The sequence below is a fragment of the Lepidothrix coronata genome, unplaced genomic scaffold (assembly GCF_001604755.1).
Source record: "Lepidothrix coronata isolate B3197 unplaced genomic scaffold, Lepidothrix_coronata-1.0 Scaffold165, whole genome shotgun sequence".
In the NCBI taxonomy this organism is placed as follows: domain Eukaryota; kingdom Metazoa; phylum Chordata; class Aves; order Passeriformes; family Pipridae; genus Lepidothrix; species Lepidothrix coronata.
This window is the reverse complement of record NW_016690345.1, coordinates 1,222,974-1,250,407: the sequence shown is the minus strand read 5'-3', so window position 1 is coordinate 1,250,407 and position 27,434 is coordinate 1,222,974. Positions and strand designations below refer to the sequence as shown.

The following is a 27,434-nucleotide window of genomic DNA, read 5'->3' as shown; positions in this document are numbered from 1 at the left end:
ACTTGCAGAATCAGTGATCTGGCACCTCCTCCCACCCGTATGCACACATAGGCACAAATGTGTGTGACTTAGTCGTCCTGTTGTTATACAGATTTTTAGTGATCCTTTTTTTATCTACCACTGTACTATACCTCTGCCTGAAAATCAGGCAAATATACTGAACTCAGGATTTAAAGGCCTTTAGTAGAGCACTGCCAATTCATGTCAGGTGAGGAGATGACTCTTCAATGTTCAGAAATAGAAAACAAGCTGATCTTACACAAATATTTTGACAGAGGTAACTGGGAGGAATGGAGCCTGAGCACTTTTGGCACTCAGGTGAGAGTGAGACTCAAGACATAAATTATTACCCTCCTTATAACTGCAATTTCTGTGAACAGCAATTGCAACTCTGCCTAGTTTCCCCCTCCCTTTTCCACCAAAGTCTCTCAGCTCTGCTACCCGTTTGTCATATTGTACATCCAGGCACAGAAAGAGCAGGGGAAGAAGTTGGGGTGAAGGTGAGGGACTGGGAAATACAGCTGGGTGGCAAGAAGATGAAAAGAGAAAAAAAATTAAGTGCTCCTAAAGCAGAGGTTCTTACAAGCGGGGGTTCTTGTAGTAAAGGGAGTCTCCTTACTGTCATCTAAAAAGTCTTCTTCCTCATCCTCCTTTCTCAGGCGCCTCTTGGTCTCCTCATCATAAATGAGGCCCAGCAGGTTGGCAGGGCTCTCGCTCTCAGCGTGGCACAGCTCGTTGAGGCGGACACCAATCGCCTGCAGATGGGGAGAGAGAAGCACAAGGAGGCGAGAATTTCAGCTCAGCACACTGGCAGTCAAGGGCTCTGCCCCATGCAGGCCATAGAGATGGTTCAGCCAGAACAGAATGTCCTGGCTTTATTTTTATTGTCTGGAGTGGAGGAAAGCATGACAGAAGACTAATTGCTATCAAAAGCATAATTTAGTTCCCCCTTTTTTTCAACTAAAATTTGCAAACAGTGTCAAATTTCAGGATGAAAAATTTTTGCAGATTTAGTTTAATAACAAACACCACCCCTCCCACCCCAAACTGGCACATGACAGGTAGAAGGTGATCAGGTCATTATTTTGTATTAATTTCTTTCACTTTTCTTTCTTCCCTTAATACATGCGTTCCCGATTTTTGCTAAGTCTTTCCACTGTATGCCTTCTGTTTAAGAAACTATCCTGTGACTTAGGAACCCAGTAAGAGTCCCTATTTCCTCCACAAAACTGTTGACTGCCCACAGGAAAGCCTGCTTCCACCTTTACAGGAGAGACTCCCTGATGTGCTTTCCAAAAAGGAACTGATGGTATGCTTATAAAAGCTGGGAAGGTGCATAGGTAATGCTGTATGGGGTAACCCCTATGAAGAACACAGACAGATTTCCACTGAGCACTGTCACATTCTCCAAAAACGCACTGATCATTTATCATGGCTGTATGATCTGCGTCTCCCTCTTTCTCCTTCTCTCCTCTTGCTCCCTCTGCTTCTCTTTCTCTGCTCCTTTCTTGATGTTTAGGTGGCTTGGAGCTAGAGGGATTGGATTTTGACTTAAGTGTTGTGGGTAGACTGGATCTTGACTTAAGTGTTGTGGATTAATACGTGCTGAGTTGGCAGTGTAGTGGAACATTTTGTCTAGCTTGTGTAGTGCCCTGTTTGAACCTTTGCCAAGTTCCCTTATTTTCTCCCCTAAATTAATAAAGATATCTCTTGAGAACAAGTCCGTGGCTCACTCTCTTAACACTATTTCAAGGTATTAAAGAACCCTATATGTGTATATGTATGCTTGTGCCCGTTCTTTGTCAGAATCCAAGAAGGAATGTCTAGAAGCAGAGTCCACAAACAGAGATCAATAGTTCTGTCTGCAACACATGCAAAAACACAAGGATTATGTAATCCTATGTTCTCTATTTGGAAGGAGTTCTCAAAGGATTCAGGCTAAGGCAGTGACCTCACGGAGTACAGAAGCAGATACATTCACACTACATACTTTTTCATGGAACTTTGGTATTTTTGATTTTATTAGGATAATCTGTGTTTGAGACATAACAGAGAGTAAGGCTGCTCAGCTAGGATTTTCTGAGTTAGCTTTAGAAATGGAAGGAGGAGAGTAGCCAAGATACTAAGCTTGGGTGCTGTTTTGTGGTGGGAACGTACTGATATGTTCAGCATTAGCTCAAGGTTCCCCACAATGTGCTCCACTGAGAAGCATGTGTTGGTTTAACCCAGGAGAATACAGGTCAGCAAGGCAGAATACATGGGTTTTTAATTCCCCTGAGCCTTGGATTTTATGCCTTTTTCTTTTTTTTTTTTTTTTTTTTTGTGGGAAGGGCGAGGAGGATCATGATGTTCACTGTAAAAATCTGTGGTTTTGCAAAAAGAGGGGAAAAGCACAAAGCTCATTTCCAGATAAACATATGTAACAGGCACCACAGAGGTTACTATTTTGAGTTGTGTGAAATGACCCATAGTAAGTGTCAGACCTTCAGCAGGTATATTCTGTGGGGTTTCCAAGGAAACTGCAACTGGTATTGATAGGGCCAGATAAGGCAATTGCTTAGTCCCTGTATGGTAGGAGACCATAATAAAATAAAACTTAAAGGAGTCAAGCTCCAAACAAAAAGAGTCAGTTCATCAGAAGACATGTAGTAGCCCTGTAGAATTCCTTGCCAAAGAATGATGACTGCTAACAGTTTTTATGGGTAAAGAGAAACTGAGTAAGTACGTCAAAGAGAAATCCATCAGTAAATATACAGCACCACATCAAGCTCAAGCAGCCCTGGGCTAAAAAGGTTTGGAATCTAGAAAAAAAGAGAATTAGTACCACACCCTCTGCTCGTACTCTTTCCTAGCCATTCACATTTGATAAGTGGTGGAAAAAGGAGAGTGGACCAAATGGATCCTCCGAGGGAACATGTCAAAGTCACTTCCATTAGGAGAAGAGCTGGTCCTGACAGACTGAAGTGCAAGTTGGAAGGGTGGCTTGTGAGTCCCCATTTTACTGGAACTGGAGTTTTGTATAGGATCCAACTACCTTTACAGTCTGATATATTTTTAATGTAAGTAGAAGAGAAAAAAACAAACCACTTACATCTCCCCACTGGTAGAAGAGCTTAGCTGCATTCCACTGCAGCTTCTGGTTCCTTTTGTTGCCCACAACAGGTGAACGGCCACGGGACAGGCCTTTCTTAGTGATGTTCACATGGTGGCCCTTCATCCACTCGGGCCAGTTGCCACGATTACAGCGGTGAACGAAGCGCGCGCACTCGAGGAACAGGGCCGCTCGCGCCACTACAGGAGCTTCCTGAAACGTTGGCAGAAAATCCCCTTAAATACAAATACATCGGAAAAGCTCCTTGAATGTTAGAGCATTCTGTGCTTTAATCAATTGCTTCGCGAGCTTGCCATGGAATCACACAGCGTGAGCAATCTCTCCATAAAAAACCTGACATCAGGATCTCACTGTGTAGGTCTCACCACTCGAGCTACTAAAAGCAAGGCTCATAAACACTGAACAGTCTTCTTGCTCAGTTCAACCACTAGAGGGGCAGAAAGAGACACATTATAAACTTAAAAACAGCCTTGTACTCTTCTGTAATGCTTTCCTTCAGAAACGATCTGTCAGAAGCAGAAGCATGCATCTGGCACTGCTGCTGCAGGAACAAGTCAAACTGTATTTCCACCTTTGCTAGTGAGGCTGCAAATGCTGCAAGTGCAAAATGGCAGCATGGACACATGAATCCTAGCATCTGCCACATTAAGTTCTGCTTATGAATCCTGGGCATGAAAGCATTAATGGAGGCTTGTTGAAACTAGGAAAAGCACTATTTTGCACTTATAACAAGCAGATATGGAGAGGGAAATGCATTACTGGCACAAGTCAACAAAATTTCACTGGCTGAACTTCAATGGTCTTAGCAAGCATCAGACAATTTAGTACTGAAATAACAACAGGCAGCTGAGTTTTGAAGGGTTGACTATTTTCCAGAAGAAAATCCTCCTGTCCTTGGCTTGGAAGACCACTTTTCTTTAATGGGAGAAATGTTAGACCAATAAAGAGTGCTTCTGCAACTCTCAAATATGTTCAAAAATGAACACTGTAATTTGTTTCCTGAAGAGTAGCTTAGACTCTGGAAGGAGCTTTCTTCCCAGCCAGTCTACAATTGCAAAAATAACATCTTTACAGACATGGGTAATTACTAAAAAGCAAATGGTTCTCCTAATTTCCATTTAATTTCCCACTCTCTTCCTGCAATTTTCACAACCAAAACCAGCCCTAGCTAGAAGATTGTAAAACTAAGAATACAATAATGCCCACAGTTTACAAGCTGGCTTTGAAAGTTTCCCTAACAGGAATTTCACAGAGTACAAACATGTATTCCATACATTTTGATACTGGCAGTTTTAATGAGATAATTTAAACAGATCAGGATCTACTTATAAGGGAGGGTTCATCATCTGTGGTCTATCAATAATAGACAGGCCCTGAGATCATGGAACATTATTAAATGGTGCTTCCAAAAGTGCTTTAATCAAAAGCTGAAAGCAAGAAATTTTAGACCAATGCTCCTAAAGTTTTGGAACTGATTTAAGAAATTATTGACACAACATCCTTTTGCAGCTTTTTGTTCAGATTTTATACAAATGTTGGAAGAAAAAAGCTGTCCCATTGCTCTGATGAGGAAGGCAGAAATCTGAAGCCAGGCACTGACAGCCAGAAACAAAACTAATATCTAGCATCTGGAAAAAAACATTACAAATTACTTGTTACTCACATGCAATATGGAACACAGAATAGGTAAGGATTTTATTATTTTATTCTCACAGAGTAAAACCTTAACTACAGAGACATGCATGAACAGATGAAGCCCCAGCATTAAGTCTCCTCCTGGTTTTAGTTTACCAGTGGTAAAGTCACAACTTCTTAGCATATGGGAATCTTAAAGGTATGTGTTATAAATGTTATGAAAGCAGTTGATTACTATAATTAAAGGAGGGATATGTAGGATGGGGGGTAAAAGGGAGGAGCAGGAGTTCCAAATTAAAAGTCACTGAAAAGACCTCCTGCTTGAAGGAGGACTTTCTGAATATCGTGGGGCATGAGCTCCCTGTGATTGCTTACCTGAGGCTCTGAGAAACCTGAAGCAGCAGCAGCAAGAGAAAGATGAAGATGTGACAGAATGGACAGGGATGGATTCACACCACAGAGAAACATATCACAAATGGAGAGAAATGAATCAGGCAGGTGATGCATAGCTGAAAAGAACACAAGTTACCATGGTCACTGTCAAAACTTGACACAGCAGCAATACTCTCACAAGCCTGCCCATGCAACTGTTCACAAGTCCACTTTTCATATCAGATCTACTATACTGCTTTCCCCTTGGAAATGGTTCTTTACTGTATAAATAGACATGAATTTAAGAAATCCAACATTTTAAGTCCTCACGTTGGAGCACTTCAACACAGAGCCTGATTTGTTCTAAACAGCAAATGACCGGGGTAGGAGGGACCAAATACAGAATGGATTTGGAATTTTACAGCATCACATTAATGTTCACATAAAGCCAGTTCTGCAGTTTCATGACTGCAGAGCATTTAGGTCCAGATTTGTTTTCAAGAACAATGAATTTTATAAAAGAGTAATCAAACAGTGGTGTTTTTTCTCGAGTCCTTTCTCAAACTCCGCGTGGCATTTTGAGCAAAAATTTTTTCCACTGCTCTCTTCAAGTTGAAAAAGAAAGGCACAAAATAGCAAAGTAAATTCAAGTACTGTCAAAAGGTGCTGACTGGATAGCTCTGCTTTGCCTAACTGCAAGTTAAGTCTAGCAGGAAAAGTATCAGGAAAAGTAGCTCAGCGTGTATACCGAAGACAGGTTGTGAGTAAATTGGTAACCAGTGCCTTGGAGAATTGCCTCAAAAACATTAGTTCAAATCTGTCTGGTTATATCTAAAAATGGTCAAGTACAATCCATGACACAGCTCTTTGTTTCTGTTCCCAGTCATTTACTCTGGGGACCTGTTTGTAGCAATGTCTGATTTCCTTCCAGGTCATATGCCTTCCTGTGGACAAATATTTCTGCCATGGAAACAGGGACATGGGAACAACTGGGCCTGCCTAAGACCCAGAGTGACATGAAGTCAGGATGCTGGTAAGTATTTTTGCAGTTTAGACTTTGTTTCGGCTGTCCCAATACTTAGTAGGTCCTCTCAAACACAACCCTGCCAGAAAGCAGTAAAATTATGGCATTTCAGCAAGGATAAAGATTTACATGTTAGAACAGACCAATTTACACATCTTACTGGAGAAATGTAGTGGTGACAGATGTCACACACCATTAAACTGGTCAGAGGAAAGCTGGTATCTCCCCACCTGAGTCATTTATACTAGTCTAATTCACTGTGGCAAACCTGTACAAGCACCCAGGCTGATCAAAGATCTTGAAGCTGGTATAGGAGTGGAATTTTGAAAATATGCATAAAAAAGCACGCTTAAAAAATTATGGAAGAACTGAAATTGGATCCATTCACCTTTCTTTTTTAAAAGTTGCCTTAGCAGCTAGGCTGGATAATAATGACTTAGGAAGCTTTTCATTTGCATCAGACCTGATTCAAACTACTACTTCAAAAGCCTGAAAACAGAAGTTAAAAAAACCAGAATATTTTCTGTTTGGTGTGTTTTACTGACATAAAATGGGGGGATTTTTCATAACAGCATACACTGCCATTAAGCAATACAGTGAGATGACAGGCTGTCATCTTTTAAAACCTGCACTGCACGTGACTTCCAAAGTTCTATATATCTCCAATACTTTGTAGACAAAACACCAGCTGAAGAGGTATTTGGAGTGTTCTAAGTCTGTAACTACAACAAGGTGTCCTTCATCTTTAGCTGCAGACCTTTCAGAAATTCTGATACCAAACTCTTCTACATCATTCAGTGGAATGGAGAGAGAGTTAAATTCTAGTTTGTAAAAGCCAGCTCTGGAAGTCAGACAGACATCTTCAAACAGTTCATTCTCACTGGTAGTTTCCATCTGACTTCATACATGGGCACAGAGTAAGCTGGTCTGTCACTTAAGCATTTGGCAAATATAAAAAAGAAGTAAGACATTTACAGGCAATAGGGACAGAACTGTCCAATCCCTCTTTTATCATCTGACTTATTAGCATACAGAGTAGCACATCCCCAGAAGGGTCTTGGTGACAGTTTTTAGGAATGAGCTCCTTCCTGCCCATGCACCTTACATTCCCTGTGTTATTTTAGCATTTGCAGGGTGGCAGCCTGGTAGCCTTGCAGAATGAAATTGGGTGAAGCACACCCAGCAGGTGTGACTATCCCCCCAAACCACCCTCTGAGCTCCCTGCAACCCTGACTGGTAAGAACCACTTCTGACTGTGAGAGCATGAGACAGGCTTCTCTACCAGCCACTGCTTCCATGGCTTCCAGCCAGAGGGACAACAATCTCCAACAGGAAGAGTGGGCACTAGTGAAGAAAACATCTGTCTACTGGAAGAGGGAGGGGACTAGTCCAAACAGTAGAGCTAGATGGGAACTGATAGCAGCAGCAACCTGGGACCAACGTTAACGAGATGTGCTTGAATATGCAGCCTAAGGACGCCAGGTTAAGAAGAAGGTACAAAGCAGTGGTGCACAGAGTGTAACGTCCCTACAACTATGGGGCAGGCAAGGCAGCACAGCTCAGGGCACAGCAGTAGCAGGAAGGGAGAGTCCATGAGCCTGACATCTCCAGCAGTGAGCAAAAAAACTGAATATGAGCACAAACAGCACAACAGTCAAAAAGGTGAGAGGTGGGAATTGGGGGATAGAGAGCATGTGGATGCTCTGCGAGCAGTGGCTTTCAATCTTTTCTCAGCTTGCAGGCATCCAAATATAGAAGGAAGTAGAAGAGCAGCATGCAGAGAAATTGCTAATAATTGGCTGGCTTTTCACAGCTGCATCTGTCACAGTCTTGTGCTTGTCATATAAGCACCTCACAGTCACAGAACCTCACTGGCTGATGAACCACAGGCTGAAGGCCACTGCTTTACAAATGGAAGGGATTGTTTTAAAACAGCAGCTGCAAGGAAAAGAAGGAAGGAGATACAGAAGAGACACTCAGTATCAGGAAGAAGGGACTGAATTGTGTCACTTCTGTGATTTGGATCTGCAAATTAGAAATATCTGCATAAATGCATAAAAGCATGCACACTGACATTTTAATTTTTTTCCATTGACTGGCTAATAGTTCAGTTGCCTAATGTATTAAGAACTCTGTCAGAACTCCTGAGTGTAATTCCTGTGCTTCTCCAAGCAGTTATCTAGTCTTCAGTCCTTATTCTGCAGATTGACACTAACAGGAGAAACAGAATGGCTGCGAGCAAAGTATGAAGTCAACAATAAAAGCTTTGCACTAGCAATAATCTAATTACAGGGAGCCGTGTAATAAAAAAGGATCCATTTTGTCTGCAAACTCATCCAGTCATAGATGCTAAAGCTCCAGCTAATGCCAGCACCACCAGCTGGCATTGCTGTGATGCTTTTCCTGCTTTCTGGGCGGGCACAAAGAGCATTAGTGACTGATAGTGGACCACAGCGTATGCACATGCTCTCACTCAGCAGGTAACAACAGAGCAGTGAATGACTTACAAGATCTAGGGCTGCTGCCAAAATGGAGGCATCAGGGATAGTGCCTGGTTCACAGCAGTTCAGGAGAAACTGGAAGCGCTTCATGCCTTGGCGGATTGCTCCCAGGTTCACAACGTTCTTGGATTTTCCTCCTTCTTGGTTGGAGGTCAAGTGATCATCAAAGCTATGGCAACCTAAGGAGGTAGAGAGTACAGAGGGGATGCAGGGAGGGGTACGGAGAAGGGAACACAGTCTCTCACCAAAAAAAAAAACTCGGACAAAAATCCTGATGAATACAGTCTTGGTTTAAATCCCTTTCTCACCTTGATGTGCTATCTTGAAGATAACAGGGGCATTTTTAGAATACTCATGAATTCCACAAAACAGACATACAGCAAGTCAGATTCCGATATTGGTCATACTGATGTCTGCCCAGAACAATTCCACCATCCTCAGTGTGGAAGCCTACTTCAACATAGGTAAACCAGGATGTGGCCCTTCCTCCCCACCTCTTTAACACAGATCATTTGCTTACTGCCTGTTTTTCCTGCATAATGTCCTACCTTACTTCTCTATTGCCTCTAAGTTTACCTTGAAGTGGAGCATGCATAAACCTTATTCCTCATGTATCAATTTAGTAATATATCATCTACTAGGACAGAGAAACCAGTAGTAAATTTTGGAGATGTTCTTTGTGACAATCAAGTACTGTCCTTTTTTTTAGGCATACATCTTCTGCAATTACCAGAACACCCAAAGTGATACTGGACTCAACTTCTAGGTATCATCATCATCATTCCAGCTTCTCTCACTTGAAGTGTCTTGCACTCTTTGGGATGGAAAGCTCCCTAATACAAGTTCCTTTGGAAAATGAAGCTGACATCCCACTCCAGGGCTTCTTTCAAGCATGATTTAAAACTCTATGTATAGAGTTCACATGATAAATCAACTAATCCCAATAAACACTTCTAATGCAGAAGATCATTATGCAGTTGGTACCCAGAGTTGAGAGAATGGTAGAAAAACACAGATGAGAAATCTGGGAAGTAGTTTCAAAGTGGCTGGTCAAAACCAGAGTAGTCAGCTTCCAGGCTTTTTGTCTTTATCCATAATACTCTCCCTGTTTACACGTGAAAGCCCAAAAGTTTACAGAATACTAAAGGATAAAGCACTGAAGAAGAGAACATCGAGTGGAGAATTCAAGATTACTTTTAAACATGGATTTGAAAGACAAGAGTCAAACCATCAGGTCTACAGGACTTTGTGACTTCTTCAGGAAAGAAGAATGGCTGAAACTCAAAGTCCCTTTGAGATCGCACGCTCCAGAATTACCTGGAAAGCACTTAAGTACCACAAACAAAAGTCACAACAGAAAATTACAATACAGATCTTAATTTTCCCCTGAAGGAAGAGGTATATCAAATTTCAAGAGACTTATTTACAAATTCTGTGGCTTTTCTCTCTCCAGTGAAGCTTTTACATAGTTTTCCAGTAAACAAAATGTTCCATGTTGGAAAATATTCCATTGAAATGGAACAAACAAACAAAGTAGAAAGAACAGATAGAACACTTACATATATGAGCAGTCACAAACACCCTTTTCTTCCATCTCCTCCTGTTTTCCTGCCCGTAGCATGTTATCTGAGCCTTCCTGCTATGACTCTTTTAACACTAACTCATTTGAGGTACAAACAAATGTTTCCTATCCAGGGCCCTGTTAGGGCTGTGCCTGTATGAGACAAAGAACAGAAACTTGCCTAAGGAATGTCCCTAACACATCCCTAACCCCCACTAGAAAGATCTAGGAGAGGCTTTGTCCATCTGAGCTTGGTAGTACTATCACTACAGCCCTTTGCAGCCCCAGCCTTGCATTTTGTTGAAGCTTTGCAAAAGAGTCCCTTGGAGGCAACTCATGATTGTCCCTTGCTGCGCCCATCCTGGAGTAGCCTTGCTGTGAGCAGGGCAGCCCTCACTGACCCAACGTTCCAGTGACTCAGCCCTGCAGGAGACCTCACCCAGAGAGCAGAGATGATTTCCTAACACAGGATACACAAGCTCTGCCCCCAAAAGGGTGTCCCTTGAATACCCTGACAACTTCTGTGGTCACTCACAACATCTTCAGTAAGCGCCCAAAGGAATGTTAAGGGTCTCGTGTAAATATACTGTAACTCACTTCTGTATATATGCTTTGTTCCTAGTATAGGTAAAAAGATCATTAAAATAAACATTTTTATCCATGAATGTGTATACATTTATGTGTATATATATGTATACATATGCACACATACAGATACACACACACATTTGCACGCTTACATACACGTCCAACACAGAATTCCCAGTGGTCCAGATGATTTCTCACAATGAAGGTTACAATTCGTAAATGAGGTGACAAATTATTCTACATTTATTATTATTTTTTACTGTATTGTAGTTCACTTCTCTCCATTTTCTTTTAAATTTGGCCTGTTATGTTCAAAAACCCAAAAACACAAGAGGAAACACCACATGGAAAAACATGAGCAAAGTAATGGCACAGAACCATGAATGACAAGAATGGAAAGGCAGAAAGAGGTTCAGTTTAATGCTTTAGGATCAGACCTTGGAGGGATTTAACAGTATGTCCATCCACCATCAACAGGCTTTTATTCTCTTCTCCATAAGCACAGAAAACCTGTTGATCTGTATGGAAGACACAGAAGTACTGGAAATTTGAAGGCACTGTACTGCTGCTGTTCTACTGGGTTATAAGCTGTCTTACCCTGAAAAGGCCTCGCACTGATATCACTGTGCACATGCAAGCACAGACACACACAGGCATGTACGACCACTCTAATATTTTTGCTGATGGTACGTGGCTTTCACTGCATAGCAGAGATCCTTGTTGACAGAGTGATACTTCTTTAACTGTTATACTTTGCCTTATAAACTTTAAACATCCTTGCATTAGCGAGATGGAAAAAAATTACTTCCTACAAGAAAATACAAAGGAAATCTCACAGAAGCACAGCAGAAACAGCTGTGGCAGCCTGTAAAGATCTCATTGCCCCTCAGCTGTTGGTTCCACGGTGGAAGTATTTCACACCTACTTCAGCATGAAGTAGTGGATGAAGAAACCAACTCCTTCCATTGCGGGGGAGTGCTACCAGACTGCAAGAAGGTTCTGGACCAGTGCATTCTCCTAAAGGAACAACACTTTTCGCCTAGGAGCTAGTTGAAAACCACCACCATTCTGCAGTGGCAGATGATGGCCAGTGTACAGTGGCAAAATATGCTCATACTTTGCTGGTATCACTTGCCTGAACAGTGACTTACACACATTACACTGCAGGTCTGAGACAGATGATGGTGGAGCACACACAATGCAGTGTCGAAGTGTAATGTCAGAAAATAAAGAACATAATGCCAGTGAATGTAACATACTGTAAAGCTACTGAAATCATGGTGAAAAAGAAAATCTACTCCTTTTTGTGTGTTTTTGGGAGTCGGGTTGGGTTGGCTTGTCTTGAAGAAAACAACAGAACTTCAAGATACAAAGTTGTCTCCCTGACAACAAGAATGTGTTCTAAGCTGAGGACATGAGCATGTGAATGACTGCATGATATTTTAAAACAGAATATATCATGATCTTGTATTATTCATAAAGGCATTTTTCAAACATAGCTAATTTTGAAAATACATTGCAATTAAATATACTTCTGTGGAAAGGAAAAGGAATGTTACTATTAGGTTGTGTGCGAAGAAAAAGGGACAGCATCCCTAACAAATGGTATGCAGACACTAGACATGCAAACACAGAAGAAAAGAGATAATTATAACAAGGTTTGTGCAGGGTTTTCCATTTCTGTGCAGATCTTTGCTAAAACTGTCAAATAGTCACAAATTGGAAAAAAACAAACCAAAACAAAAAAACCTGATGGAACACCCATTGTTGTATTAGGCAACAGAAGATTTACACACCTAATTTTGAACTAAGTGCTTTGAAACAAGCATTAATTTTTCAAGTGTATTGATCAAATTCAATTTGATTTAAAAAGCCCAAATGTTGTATTGCATAATTTATTTGGATATTCTTGATTTTAAAAAAAATTACTAGAGCTTTTTTCTAAATCAAAATAAAAGAAAGAAGGAAGGGAAAGAAAACAGTTACAAAGACTAAAAAGTTGGATAAGGCTAGAATGGATACAAAAACTACGGAGAAAGCAGGAAAAAAGGGAAAGCGGTAAAATACAGAAAGAAAGATATCTTAAAAAAAGATTAAAAAAAAATAAAAAAGGACATGAGAACCCTGATTTCTAACCATCTTTTTCTTCTGTGTGATGAAGCTTGGATGGGTGTCTTCGGCAGGTGCGCCATTTACCAAGACGCTTGAAGAAATTCTCCTCTTCATCTCTCCCGTTGTCCAGGCCTCCTCCCGGCCCCCCTCCTTCTGACAGCTTCACTGCGCTGGTAAACTTCACCTGTGCACAGACAGAGGGGCTGGTCAGGCTGTGCCAGACCATGAACTCCTGGTCTCCTTGGTTAGTCATAAAGCACCTACAGAGGGGCTGTAAGGATGGCCACAGCAGCACCAGTGGGTCTGCACATACACTGAGGCACTTCATCTTGTAACCTTTCTGCTGAAAGGATTGATCTTTCGCAAGCACAAGGAAGGAAGGAGAAGCGTGACCAACAATTAAACCTTAGGTTTGTTGACAGAGCCCGCATTTCCTTCTCATTGAACCAAGGCAGACTGACCAGTACTGTGTAGGCTTAACCTAGTCTCCACCATGAGCCGCAAAAGCCCAGTCTCAAATTCCCATGGCTCTACTGTGGAGACTTCAGTGATTGAGTCTTATTGGCTTCAATGTCCATGTTAAACAGAATGCTTCCTTGGACAGCCAAAACCAGCCAGATCCTGCCCGTCCAAGCCCTCTGCAATCCAGCCTGACACATTTACCTTGGAACTCTGCCTGATGAAAGAGAGACGGTCGACAGAGCTGATATCTAGGAGATCTTCCACTCCGTCGGCCAGGCCAGAGAGGGAGGAGCGCTTCAGCCAGTTCCCTGTTGCAGAGTAAGCCACTCAGGACAAATCTAAAAATGCTTCCAAGCAGAATCTACTTATTAGCAATTGCAGCATATTTCTCCACAGTGGCCACGCTAGGGCATGGGAAAATGGGAGGAAAGGGGAAGGCTTGTTTCATGTATAAACTACCATGCAAAGGCAGGTCTTGGGACTTGTAAAGGATATATTCTCTGTCTATCAAATGCTATTTGGAATATTTCTCTTGTACAGAGAGGAACAATTCCTGTGAGATTAAGGTACTAGCCTACTACTTCGGGTTACAGATTCAATAATGTATTTTGACACAGATATCCTCTGTTATTTGTAGCAAATTGCTTACATTTCCCTTTGCCTCAGATCCCCCTCTGTAAAACTGAGAGAGCGGCATTTCACAGCTTCTCTTGGGAGAATACACAATATACCTGGATAATAAGGAACTCTGTTGCAATATTTCTTAGGACAGATACATCTATCTGTGTTTCTCTGCACATGCAATACGTATATAGAAGAGAGAGAGACATACATTTACCTATAGGGAGTTTGAGTTTCTTTCGAAGGGAGATTCGCCGGGAACGGGAGCGGGAGCGCCTGTCTGTGGTGGTTCCAGAGTGAGCAGTGGTGCACTCGGATGTGTCCTGCTCAGACTGACTACTGGTATCACTCGCTGCACTTTGTGATTTGAACATCTTTCGCCAGAAGTCCTTCCGTCCCAGATTGGCCCCCTGGCTTTGCTCATCACTGGAAGAAAAGGGATGCAGAGCATGAACTGCATTTCAGTGAAGTCTGAATGGTCAGGGGAATGAGAACTCCCTCCTACAGGCCCCCTCTAACCTCTCTATTCCTTGAGGTTTGTTTCATCTTGAATTCCAAAAATATTCTTCTCAGTGCGATATAATCAAGTTTGACAACATGCTCAATATTGTTCAAGGCACAACATAACCATCCTTTCTACCTTGAGAAGCTTGTCCACTGAACAGGTCGTTCCAGTTTTTAGTTTCTACATGTGAAAAGCAAATGATCTTCTTTAGGTCAAAATGACCCACGCTGATAAGATCACGCTGGTACTTTCTACAAGCATTTGTACCAGAGAGGTTTAGGGCATCATGACAGCCATTTGTGAACCTGATGGAGTCACAGTTCTCATTAAGTACTGGAATGGGGACAAAATATTTTACTGTACTCTTGAGATCTCCCAGGCTATGGCAAGGCTCAGAGTGGAACAGCTTGCTCCAATTCCGCAGAGCAGTAAAGGGCTTTGTGTTATCCTTGTTGTCTCAGCAACAGTGAGACTTTCAAGGCTCAGTTAAGGCAGGAGGATACACGATGTAGAGCTCTGGGTCCTTGTGCAAGCAATGTCTTCATGCACATTGCATCTACTTTAACAAGACGGACACATATTCAGAGGCATGGAGAAGTTAAATGACTTGTCCAAAGTTATTTAGGGACCAGTGGCCATTTATAGAATTTTCTAAAATTCTTAAGAGTATTGTTTGAATTTACTTCAATATTAAATGGCAGAATTCTTTGGACATAAGAGATTTCAGTCGTGCAATGTCTAACAGCAGGTTGATTGCACCTGGGCTGACAAAGAGAAATGCAGCAATCTTTGGAGACTACATGCAGCTCAGGAATGGGCTGGCTCTCACTAAAGCAGTAATGATCCTCAGCAACAACTTGGAAGTTGAAAATTAATAGAATCATCCCCCAGAAGTACAAACAAAGCACGGAGAACAGCTGTGGTGACATCTCTGAGGAATTAATACTCTATTCACAGCTATGGTAGCATGCAATATTGACAAATCTACTGCACTGTAATTTGAAAATCTCTGGTATTTCCCCATCAAAATCAGGGTGCATCCAGTTGGCAGCACTGAAAAAAAAGGCATTACCTAGATGTTTGCAGCAGCTCCTGTGGAGACACTCAACCACATGTTGTACCATCCAAAGAGAATTCTTTGCCGCCTTGCCTACTTGTACTAACCCCCAGAAGGAAGATGCTGGCAACAACACATTGAACAACCCAACAGTTACTCACTGTTCTGGAGTTTGCATTGGGCGGCTTGAGACGTAACTCCGGCATTCATCAGGGGCAGCTGAGGCCTGGCCTTTGTCAATGATGACACTTCCCACCTCGGATCTATAAAGACAAGAGAAATCATCAGCCAAAGCAAATGGATGCCCCATCCCATGGCCATTATTACAAAGCTGCACGACACGGAAACCAGCACTGCTGAGCAGCAAAGCAGCTTTAGAGAAGCACTTTCTCTTTAGCAACCTGCTGTCTCTCTCTCTCTCTATTTTTCCTGAAAAAGGCATCAGCTCTTAGAAGCAAAGCCAAAGTTTTCAGGAGTTTTTCAACTTCCTTAATCCTTCTCCCCAACATTTTAATATGATAAATCTCAAAGCACCAGAGGAAATTTCTTTTTGATAAAGGAGCGTGTCAGGATTAGATTTCTTCTGGAACCTGTTTTGCATACCAAGTTTACCTGTCAGACAAGCAACACAAAGGATGTGATGCACATTTAAAACTATGTCCATACAGTGTTTTGGAACTGATACTGTGCTTCTTAGTTCTCTTAAGCTTTCCTTCTCCCAGTGTTTCCATTGCACTGTTCTCTTAGGCCTCTTGTATGAGAGTGTCAATGCTTTTTGCTGCAAACCTATTACTGTCCCAGTTCATTAAATTTTAAAGGAGGCTGCTGCCAACAGCATAAGTCTGTACATCAAGAACTGACACAGAATATCAAGATAAAACACACAAGCCCTTGGACTTCCTACATTTGTGTTTAGTACAGGCTGCCACACAGCCATATGCAAATCAGTTATTTACCTTATCTCTCCTAGACACCCACCTTTTGCTTCCAGAAGGTTTTGGCTCTTGCTCTGTTTCCTCTGGTTTTTTTCCTGGTATTAACTTTTCAGCACTGTCCAAGAGGGCACTGAGTGCCACTCTCCGAAACACATTCCCATGAGCCTCCTTGATAAACTGGACCAGCTGTCGGATATCGCAGTACAAGCCCTTAGAAGCAAGACATCATAAAAAAGAAAGAATTCAGTCTGCATCTTGTGAAGAAGCAGTGAGAATCAATACTTTCTGAGGTACTGCAGCAGGCCATTACTTGCTCTGGCTGTTGTGTGATATACTCTCCAGGTACAGGGTTTGTGTTTTTTGGCTGGAAATTCATTTAGTGCACTCAGAAGAAGCAGACAGCGAGGAGCATTATTGGTATTATGGAACATGGTCTGCAATGGGATATAGCAGATGGAGAGTTATCAGAGGCTAAAACAGCTGTGAAATGAGGGACCTGCAAAAATGACTTAAAGCCTATTTAATCCCATCCATCTGAGCCATAAGCTTAAAGGTATGAAAAATCTAAGGTGTATGTGAGTGGAAGTAGAGTGCAAAAAGTTGCATGTTTTGTTTCAAAACCAGTGGGTGTCTTGGGATTTTTCTTCATTATTTTAGAGCTTCACATCATAGGAAGAGAGAGGAATGACTCACTCATTCCCCAACCTACTCCTACTTTCAAGACTCTTTTTAGTTCTGAACATTTATACACATCTATCATGTGCAAATCACCTCTATCACCTCTATATCTGAACCCCAAGGGGATGGAGGGAACAGTTTTACAGGACCTGATTTTTGCCCTGTGAGCTTTCCTGAAAGACCCTGGATCATTCTGAAAATTCCCAGCAAGGAACTGCACAGTCAGCTTTCAACAAAACAAAACGAAACAAAACAAAACAACAAAACAAAACAAAACAAGCAAACAAAACCCACAAAAAACTCAACCAGAAAACCAACAAAAAAAAACCTGGTTCTGTATACTGATTAAGGCTCTTTTCCATATTTTTTCCTGAATCCCACCACCTAATCTCTGCTGAGAAACATTCCAAAGGAGGAATATCCACAAGAACAAGAGGATTTGGACATAGGCAGACTACTCTGCTGGTTTAAGATGTTACTGTGTTTTTTTCTTCTTCCCTTCCTTCCCCTCACGTAGCATTACTGTCCCTTTAGCTGGACCTCAGTGCCTCCACAGCTCTGCCATAAGGATGGAGTACATGAATGCTTCTTGGCTGCTTCCACGAAAAATCCCAATTTCTGATAATAAAGGATGTGGTTTGAGATTAGCTGCTAGATTCTGCACCAGTTTGGAAGAAGAGAGCTCGTGGCATCCATTTTACTGACTGCTCGGGGAAGACAGTGCATAGGCAGCAGCCAGCAGAACCTTACTTTCCTCCTGGTGTTTGGTAAATTGAATGCTTGTCTAAACTTTGGAAAGACCTACCGAATTGCTTTTCAGCAACTCACTTACTCTGCCACAGACGGGCCAGGTCCTTAACCAAGTGAACTGGCTTTGACTTTGCTGAAAGTTGATTTGTGCTGGCGGTGGTCTTAGAATCATGGAATCATGGAGGTTGGAAAAGACTTCTTGAGATCATTGAGTCCAATTGTTAACCCAGCACTGCCAAGTCCACCACTAAACCATGTCCCCAAGTGCCACATCCACATATCTTTTAAACCCCTCCAGATGGTGATTTCACCACTTCCCTGGGCAATACCTGACAACCCTTTCAGTGAAGAAATTTTTCCCAATATCTAATTTAAACCTCCATTGGTGCAACTCGAGGCCATTTCCTCTTGTCCTGTCTCTTGTTACCTGTGACAAGAAACTGAACACCACCTGACTACACCCTCCTTTCAGGTAGTCTAGAGAGCAAGAGGGTGTCCCCTGAGCCTCCTTTTCTCCAGGCTAAACAACTCCAGTTCCCTCTGCTGGTCCCCATCAGATCTGTGATCCAGACCCTTTCCCAGCCCCACTGCCCTTCTCTGGACACGCTCCAGGCACCTCAATGTCCTTCTTTAGTGAACAGCTCAAAACTGACTCCAGAATTTGAGATGCAGCCTCACCAGTGACTGGTACAGGGGGACCACTACTGCCCTGGTCCTGCTTGTCACACACTTTCTGATACAAACCAGGATGCCATTGCCCTTCTTGTTCATTAATCCCTTGCTCCAGACTATGCTACTAATCCACTTGGAACAACACAGAAGCTGCTTGAACAGAGAGGAAATAGCAATTCATACTGCACAACTTTTATTCTGGCTAAGTCCCCAGGGTCCAAAACAGGCATGCAAGAAGGGCATCACATTTACATAATACTTCAACTGTGACTGCGTAGCTTGCTACACTCAAGGGATTTGATTAAACTGAACTAATTCTTCACTGTAAAGTCTCACTTGGTGACACCCAAGTGAAAAAGTAACTTTGTTAACATGAAATCAAGTGCTTACCAGGTTTTCTGGGCTGTGGAGCTCATGTGTAGTGGAAGCACAGCGAGTGATCAGTGACTTGAACATGGCACTCACAATAATACCTTCTACACTCTGGGCTGTAGACTTGTTGTCCACTGTGGTGAAGTTATTCCCAAATCCAGCCTTGTCTGTGAAATTCAAGTATAAGCAAGCCCTCTTGTTAGGAATGGTTTAAAAGAGATGGCTTAAAGACACATGTAAAGGAATTATTATTATTATTATTATTATTATACATGAGACAGAGACATGTCCTCACCTAATATCCTATGCTCAGTTCTCATAATCCCAGCCCACAAAAGTGAGGGGTAAAAAAAATGACAAGGATGAAATCCTCCCAGGAATATTTGTATTATGAAAAAGGGATTGAAAAGATCGGGACCACTCTGGCTTCCTTTTATCCACATCTCTCATTTACATAAAATTTGAACAATAACCCCAGCTTTTCTGGTTACCATTCTAAAAGGACAAAAGATGTTTGATTAAGCTGCAAAGTGACAACACCCATGAAAATTAAATCTTCTGAACTACGGGAATGCTGTTTTTGCAAGGTGCACAGGGAGACCAAACTCTCAGAAAGAGTCAAAAAAGAATTACACATTCACATTAATTACAAGAAACATCTCAGTTTCATGAGCTGAGAGAAAAGACTTTCAAGAGCTGCATGAGCTGCCATGCTTCAAAGCATAAGCCAGTCAATAATTGATGAATACTCAGGGAAACTTCCTATGGGTATATTCTTCACAAAAGCTGGCTATATACAAATATTCTTTGATGCTTTCTCTGAAATGCCTGGGATCAGAGACAGGCTAATAAACTAGTCAGACTCCCTGACTGTTTCAGAGGAGCTATTCCTACCCTGTAAACAGTCATTGTTAACTGCTAATGCATGCAGTGACCAAGCATAAATGTTTAGTTGTTCTAATAGCACCTGGAATAATTTTTCTAACTTAAAAAAAACCTCAAAACCCCCTACATACACACACGCACACACACTCATAACTGCAGTCACGTGCATCTGTGTGTTCCTGTTTTTGTTCATTCAGCCTGTTCTTGCTGTTTACTGCCTCATCTGAGGCACCACAGAGGGTTTTAATGCTCAGTTATATCTCCATTCAGACCTGGATTAAACAGGCCATTCCAGCTGGTGCCATGTCACGAAGCAGAGAATTTCCTGCCCGAGGGATCGCTGGATGAAAGTATTTTCTGTGAAGAGCCATGAACAGACAGGATGAATCAAGAGAGAGACCTTCAATTTTAGGTGCACTGGATGCCCCAAGATCTCTAGGCGAGATCACTGGGTTTTTGGATCTGAAGAGGTCCAGCTCCCCTGACCCACACTGGATAAAGATACACACTCTGTTTTCTGAGGATAGCAACTCACTTTTTTTCTTTTTCTAAAGGAACAGGGTATGGCTTCTTTCTGATGGCACAGTTTAGGAATACTCAAATGAGAGTTTCTGAGGCTAGCTATACTTACTGTCAGTGACTGGCTCCATGCAGAATCCCAATAAAGCATGAAGGAAATCCACCACATTATTGAGAGAATCTCTGTTCACATAATCCCTCATGGTCTGCCGGAATTGAATCTTATCCAGTTTGTACAGCTTTGTGAGGCAGTTCTGAGCCTGCAACGATATCCATCAAAAAACACCTCATCAAAGTACATAGAAGCAGGGGAATTTTGCTCTTGCTTAGCCAGTGCTCTGCTGTGCTGTCTCTGAAGGAGTCTTCTGGAGGAGCCAGAAGGTTCGGGTTCCCTAACAAGATAGATTCACCTCTGGAGGCAACAATAAATTCAGCACAAGGAAACAGTGTACCAGCATGGGTGCCACTGTTTGGAGGTGGTGGTGAAGTCCCTGCCAGCCATGTCTCAAGGTCTCTCTTCCTCTCCCCAAGCCCAAAGTGGATTCTCACTGGATGTGAACGAAGTAGGAATGTACCACCTCTGTCAAGGCTCAGTGCCTTGGTGGAACAGGTTCTTAGCCTCAGGCATCTGATTTGCAGCCTCTGGCTCAGAACAACCCATTTGAGGCACCTATACCCAGTGACCCACTTATATAATGCAAAATACTAACTTTTTATTTAAAAACTATTAATTGCCAACTTCTTATCGCAAAACTATCCGTCCTACAGGGACCCCATGCAGGCTGGAGTTAAGAGAATCTAAAATGTCAGCTCTGTGGGAAACATGAACTTTCCAGCTACATACAATAGGATGCTTAACTTCCCCATAAACTCAGACAAGTGATTGTCCATGCAGTCAACACAAATGGTGCATGCAAAGCAGTTTGGCCAGACAAATGCAGAGAAAATGCAGCAGACTTAGACACCTAGGAAAATCTCTTCCCACAAACACCTCAGTTCAATGGGTCTGATAAGAACCTTGGCTCCAAGAGACCTATTCATTTATGCTTAATGTTATGCATAGGCCTAAATGCTTTGCTGGCTCAGCTCCAACACAATCTTAGAAGTCTAACTGACATTGTGATGAATATGGTACCTGTTCAACCAGTGCTCTGTGCAGCAGAATACTGTTACCACTGCCACTCTCTCACCCCATCTTGTCCCATTGTATCCAGAACTAACATCACTGCTGCAGTCTCCTCAGTACCTGGGAGCCTAGCTAACGGAACACTGCAGGATACAGAGCAACCAGTCCATCTCTGAGCCATCTAGCTCAGATCCCAGAACTAAATTATAGCTCTGTTGGCGTGGTTCAGGCTAACCAAAGCCATGGTGTAGCATCTGGATCACACCCATACCGTGGGACTAGTAAATTCTCATTACAGTCACGAAAAATGCTCCCTTCTGCAAGTACACAAGGTGAGGAGGAGGCACGTGCTGGAGAAGGTCTTTGAAAGGCTCCCATCTGACAGGGCATTGGACTGACTGCAGGGAGGTAAATTCTTCTGGATGAAGTCTGATGTCTGGGCTACATCCTGGGCACTTTCCACTGCTTCAGCTTGGGCAGAACCAAAACTGTAAGGAATTGACAGTGATGATCCACCCTGCCCTTCAGGAGGGCATGAGTGAGTCTTTCACTTCCTTGCAGCACACCAACATGCCTGCAAGCAGAGTGTATTCCAACTATCAGGAGCTGACAAAGCAGCCCAGCAGCAACCAGCCACAATGACCATTAGGAAAGGTGCACAGACCTACACCTTACACTTCTGGATTTAGATATGCAACCCAAGACAGTTGCATCTCTTGTAAGTGGCATACTCTACTGGGGTAACGTCATGAGAAAAGTTACTTATAGCAGCTCACACAGGGGATTTTCTCCCATGTATTTGTCCCAACCCATCCATTGGGGTGGTCAGAAGCACCCTGGACTTCAAGTCTGCTCTTGGCACCCCCCCAAGGGCTGCAAGATAACACAACAGCTGAAAATCTGCTACGGCTGGGCTGCGACACAATCTTTGAGCTGGGGCAAAGAGCAACACATTTATTGTCAATACAGAGAAAGCTACAGAGGGGGCAGACAGCAATCTCAGCAGATGATGTCAAAAGTACAAGGGGGGGACGCTGTAATGAGCTTTAATTCTCTTACATTCTCCCGGAATACCTGGTGTCTCAGGCGATCTCCAGAGAGCCCTCGGTGTCCTTCTCCACAACCATAGGCACAACCCAGGGACTTCACAATTTTTATCAGCATTGTGAGTGCCAGCCTATGGGTGCTGACAGATGGGCCTTCATCCTGAGGGTGGCAGAGGGAAAGACAGTGTGGAATCCTGGCACAACCACCAGCATTTTGTTAACATTCTACTTTTGACAAATTGCTGTCCATTTTTCCTCTCAGACACTCCATTACTGAGTTGTTATTCTTGAAGTGTTTACTCCAATTATTTTTCAGGTTTAGGGACCAGCCCCATCCCTTTCAGTTCCCATCAGAAAGTTCTGCAATAAATGTGAAGCCTCTGTGTGCTGCTATGCATACCATTCAGCCTGCCTTTCAAAAGATTTTGCCTGAAAATTTCTGCTTGAGTAGAAAAACAAGCATCTTTTTAAAATGTCTTAGGTGTTATGCTACTATGAATTACAACTTTGGATGTCAGCAACAGCATCTTGTGGCCAATTCTCATAGCAACACAGAAATTTATGATTTCTGGCCATAGAAAAGAAGATGTGCTCACGTGCTGGATTCGATTTTTCCTTAGAAGTTATGAATAATAAACCTCCCAAAAATCATTGTGATTGAGGATTTCAAACAACTGACAAGATATTGAAAATGTCCACATGAGGCTTACAAATTTTGCTTTTGGCAGCTGCTTCTCTGGAGTAGTTACAGTGCTTGAGTTCCCAATCATGTTTCCTCAGTGGAACCCCACCCCCCCCCACCGTGAGCACCAGAGCAAAACAAATTAATTTGTCACTGTGGTACAACATAAAAGAGAGCAAACAAAAGGGCAGTTGCATACATATGCATACTCAATCTTAACAGACCTTACAGTACTTTCAGGAATTGTATAAAGGGAAGCAATACAAACCTTTTCTTGTTTTTTGTCATTCTTCTCATATGGCCCTCCTCCTCCTCCACCACCTCCATCACTTCCACCTCCACCTCCTCCTCCACTTCCACCACCTCCTTCTTCTCCTCCATCTCCAACTCCACTAACTGGAGGTGGCCCAAATCCACAAGTTGAACCAGCAGAAGCAGCCCCTTTGAGCTGGAAGGATCCTTCACTTGGTCTTTTCTCAGGAGCCTCATTTTCTTTGTTCTCGCTCTTCCTCCGAACCTTCTCTACACAGGGCACCACACCAAGCTGCAGTAAGCACTCCACAATGTTCAGTGCCACATCACAAATCCGGGAGCTGATGTCATGGTTTAGGACCAAGTAAACAGCCTTCAGGACCACCTGGGAGATCCAAACATCATATTTAAAGTCAGGTTTACTTTCTTTTCTAGTATGATTTTGTGCCTGGAAACTGTAGTCACAGACCAGAGACTCATTATAGCAGGCACAGTACAAATTCTGAATGAAGGACATACAACCCTAAATCCCAAGAGCCTACAATCTAGGTGTAAGACAAGAAACCACAGGCTGGGCACAGTCAGGCAGCAAATGAAACCATGACATGACATCTGTGAGCCTGAGAATACTGCTTCGGTGCACCAGGAGCTGACAAGTCATTAAGAAGAAAGCAGGAAAGGTGAGTTTTAAGGTGCCATTAGAAGAAAGGTGCTACTCAGTCTTATACTATACTTATAGGGAATTTGGTGCATGCCCCAGGGACACAGTCGTTACATTATACCACTTAAGATTTGATGTGTGCATTCCACATGCACATGCACTCCTTGCAAGGAGTAACAGGAGTTGCAGTATCTCAGAGGAGACTCTTAGGATAGGCACAAATGTATCTGACTGACCTTTATGTACTGCTGAGAGAAGTCATACAAAGAGGTGGAGGAAAAGCCCATCCAAACCCTGATCTCAATGGTACAGCTATATTGACAGAAGAGGGACCTGGCTCTCCTCGTTCCTTGCCAATTACCGAGAGATCCAGCATGCCGTTCTTGTGGACAAAGTTGTTGGTTCCATCAATGTGATCTGTGTCCTCCAAGCAACTGTAATTGATGCAGGAATCTGTCAGGCTCCGTGGGAGGTTGGCACATGCGAGTGGCTCGTGGGGCATCTCAGGGATGGGCACCTGGTTGCAAAGCTTCCTCATGTGCTCGCTGAAGAAGTCGGCATAGCCCACGTTGAACGAGGCCAGGGTGGTGTTGAAGGTGGCCACAGTGATGGTGGAGATCTGGGACCGCACTGCAGGGGGGAAAATGGCTACCTGTAAATTTCCACCTCTAGAGTTATGGAATGGAAGACTGAGGCTGAGCGTGTTTAAAGGGAGCACCTCTTAATGCAGCTTGTAATGCTGAAAGACAAGACAGGTTCCTAATTACTATAATGGCTACTGGGATGAAAGATAGATGCATTTCTTCCTTTAAGCCAGTGTAAATTAGAACAACACTGAGTTTGCTCTAGCAGTACAGTTCCATGGCAGCTTAAGTTAATCTCGGTCAAGCAGGCAGTTAATTAGATCAGGGAACTCAGCCAGCCTAAATCTAATCCAAAGGGGGCATTAGAATTTGGCTAACTTTGCTCCCTGTACTGGTCCAGTGCCTGGTCTTTAAAGCAGCACTGCCCCTGCAAGGCAAAGAAAAAAGACTCTGCATCTGGATGCAGGAGTGAAGGTAGGGGAACAGCAGCACCAACTTGGAACAGCTTTCTAAGTCACACCAATATGAAATATTTCATCACACCAATTGAAAAACGTGGAGCAGTGTGCTCCTAACAATACCTATGACAGTCTAAACCACCTGCAAAATGCAAAGCTGTCTGATCAGAAAGGCACCATGGCATCTCAGTTCACAGTGTTCAGAGAAGGGAACTCATTACATAGTCAAGTTTAACTTTAAATTGCTCAGATTAGCATGCTGGTTACACAGGCCAATTTTTATCAAGGATTCACTGTGTTTTTACAACTCATGCTGAACTCCAAGCCACAATGTTAGTAAGCACTTAGTGCTTTTTAAGTGGGTTTATACACCCTGTAGTGTAGAAAGATCCTATGTGTCCCACAGGGTTGGTTGGACTGTCACCTGCCAGACAGTAACAGGGCTATGGAATAACAAAGAACTTCTTCCTAAGGCTATTTAATTAATAATACAGCATACATCTAATAAGCAATGACTCAGTGATGAACTGATTATGTTATATATCATGCAAATACCAACTTGTCAGAAACTTGCCAGACTGGTGACCAGATTTTCTCAAAGCCTGTGCAACCCTTCCAGCACTGAACTAGCACTATTTATTAGGAGAAACGTTCTAAGGCCAACAGCAGTACCTTGAACCAGGCTACAATTTGGTCAATGATCAGGGCAGGAATTAGCTGTTTGTATCAGAGGATTTCTTGCTGGCAAATGTGATTTTTTAATGGCATTCACTGAAATTTGTACCGTGAAGATAACAATAAAGATGGCAGCAGGAAATCTTGTTCCAACCATTTCCCCCTTCAAATGCAGTTAAAGCTCTTTCAGTGAGCCCTGCTAACTCCTGTGCAAAGATCCTTTTCCTTCTTTGGGTCAGGTGTAGCCCATCTGTCACCAGCAGGCTGGTGTCATGCAAACAAACCCATGATCAAAACCCCCAAAATTCTGCTGGTGATACCAGACTCAGAGCCAGGTGTTGATCTGCTGGCTCCTCCTGTTTCTTCCCTCATCATTCCCTTGCAAAACTGGAAGGATAGAGAACACTACTTGTGCTCCTCTTTCCTTAATCAGTCATCCCAAGGCCCTGAAGCCTGTCTTGAGATTGAGTAAATTTCAAAGCCAGGCTTCTAACTGGAAAGAAGGGAATTAGGATAAAAGCCTGTGATTCTCAGCACAGTCCAGGAGCTGTGGATTGTAAAGGGGCATTAAATACCATAAAATACCCCATGAAACCACTGAAGATAACAATACCAAGTTTCTGCCCAAAATTCTGTGCTGTGTTGTGGTAAGGCAGAAAACACCAAACCCTGCGTTCTCCCTGCCGATGGCCACCAACTGCACCTGATAAACGTGAAAGGTTTGGAACATTCTTCTACACAGAACAAAAAGCACTCAAAAGATATGGAAATAAAAAAGGAAAAAACAATTAGTCACATACTCATATATGGAAACAGTGACACTTCCTCAGCTTCTTGGAGTTGATATTTCAGGGAAAAGTCTTTCCCGGTGTGTTAAATTTACCTTCTTTGACTGTGTTCTCTCCGTGGCTGTTTGAGTGGTCTGGCAGGTCGGAGACCAGCGTGTGATGAGAGTGCGAGTGCCTGGCGCTCAGGCTCTCCATCTCCGTTGCTGTGTCAGAGCTCCCCCGCCTGGTAAACTTCCCTAGGGCGAGGGCAAGAAAGGATATTCGGTTTACTTATCTGAGAAGCGCTTGGAGGTAAGAGACAGGAGCTGAGGTTAAAAATTGGAGGAGTGGAGTCTGCAAAAGTCAACGCATTCCAGGACACTGTGAAGCAGAACCAAACATTGTAGTGGGATCTCTCACGGGGGTTTATTGATATAAAGACCAAAGGTAATAACTCCCTGCAAGGTTCTTCCCCTCAGCACATACACCCACATTCTTAACCACCAGCACCTTCAAGAAAGTGAGACTGGTCAGCACTGTATGACTCCACCCTTTGAGGCAGAGTATAGGAATTTGGTTTCTTCTCCTCTGGTCCAAAAGAAATAGGTATTTCAGGATGGAGAGTGCTAAAGCAAAGGAAATTTTTCAAGAACGCAATACAATACAAAATCCCCTCTACTAAAAGAGGGGGACTGTCTCTGAAGTTGGCAGGATCTGTTGACCAGTGGGCTTGAACCTGAAATACATGATTTCACTAAGACATCAGAAAGCAAAAAACTGTAGGTTTAGTCACAACAAGAATCTGGAGTCCCTGGGATTAAA

At 42.8% G+C, this 27,434-nt stretch overlaps 1 protein-coding gene across 14 annotated transcripts in view; it reads right to left on the bottom strand.

Moving 5' to 3' along the window:
- UNC80 (unc-80 homolog, NALCN activator) overlaps window positions 1–27,434 on the bottom strand; it is a 120,290-nt gene that overhangs the window by 69,868 nt on the left and 22,988 nt on the right. For 4 of the 14 annotated variants that reach the window (XM_017829501.1, XM_017829507.1, XM_017829502.1 and 1 more), the window contains exons 11-24: window positions 26,729–26,869; window positions 24,490–24,758; window positions 23,484–23,852; window positions 22,547–22,693; window positions 20,474–20,621; window positions 18,976–19,124; window positions 16,529–16,695; window positions 15,712–15,813; window positions 14,200–14,414; window positions 13,569–13,675; window positions 12,930–13,089; window positions 8,651–8,823; window positions 3,092–3,304; window positions 584–755 (exon numbers count right to left, since the gene is read on the bottom strand). In XM_017829501.1, the coding sequence (XP_017684990.1) occupies window positions 584–755; window positions 3,092–3,304; window positions 8,651–8,823; window positions 12,930–13,089; window positions 13,569–13,675; window positions 14,200–14,414; window positions 15,712–15,813; window positions 16,529–16,695; window positions 18,976–19,124; window positions 20,474–20,621; window positions 22,547–22,693; window positions 23,484–23,852; window positions 24,490–24,758; window positions 26,729–26,869 (2,532 nt within the window). Of the gene's footprint in view, window positions 1–583; window positions 756–3,091; window positions 3,305–8,650; window positions 8,824–12,929; window positions 13,090–13,568; window positions 13,676–14,199; window positions 14,415–15,711; window positions 15,814–16,528; window positions 16,696–18,975; window positions 19,125–20,473; window positions 20,622–22,546; window positions 22,694–23,483; window positions 23,853–24,364; window positions 24,467–24,489; window positions 24,759–26,728; window positions 26,870–27,434 lie in introns of those variants that run through there. The other 10 variants (XM_017829509.1, XM_017829512.1, XM_017829506.1 and 7 more) reach the window with 9 other exon arrangements.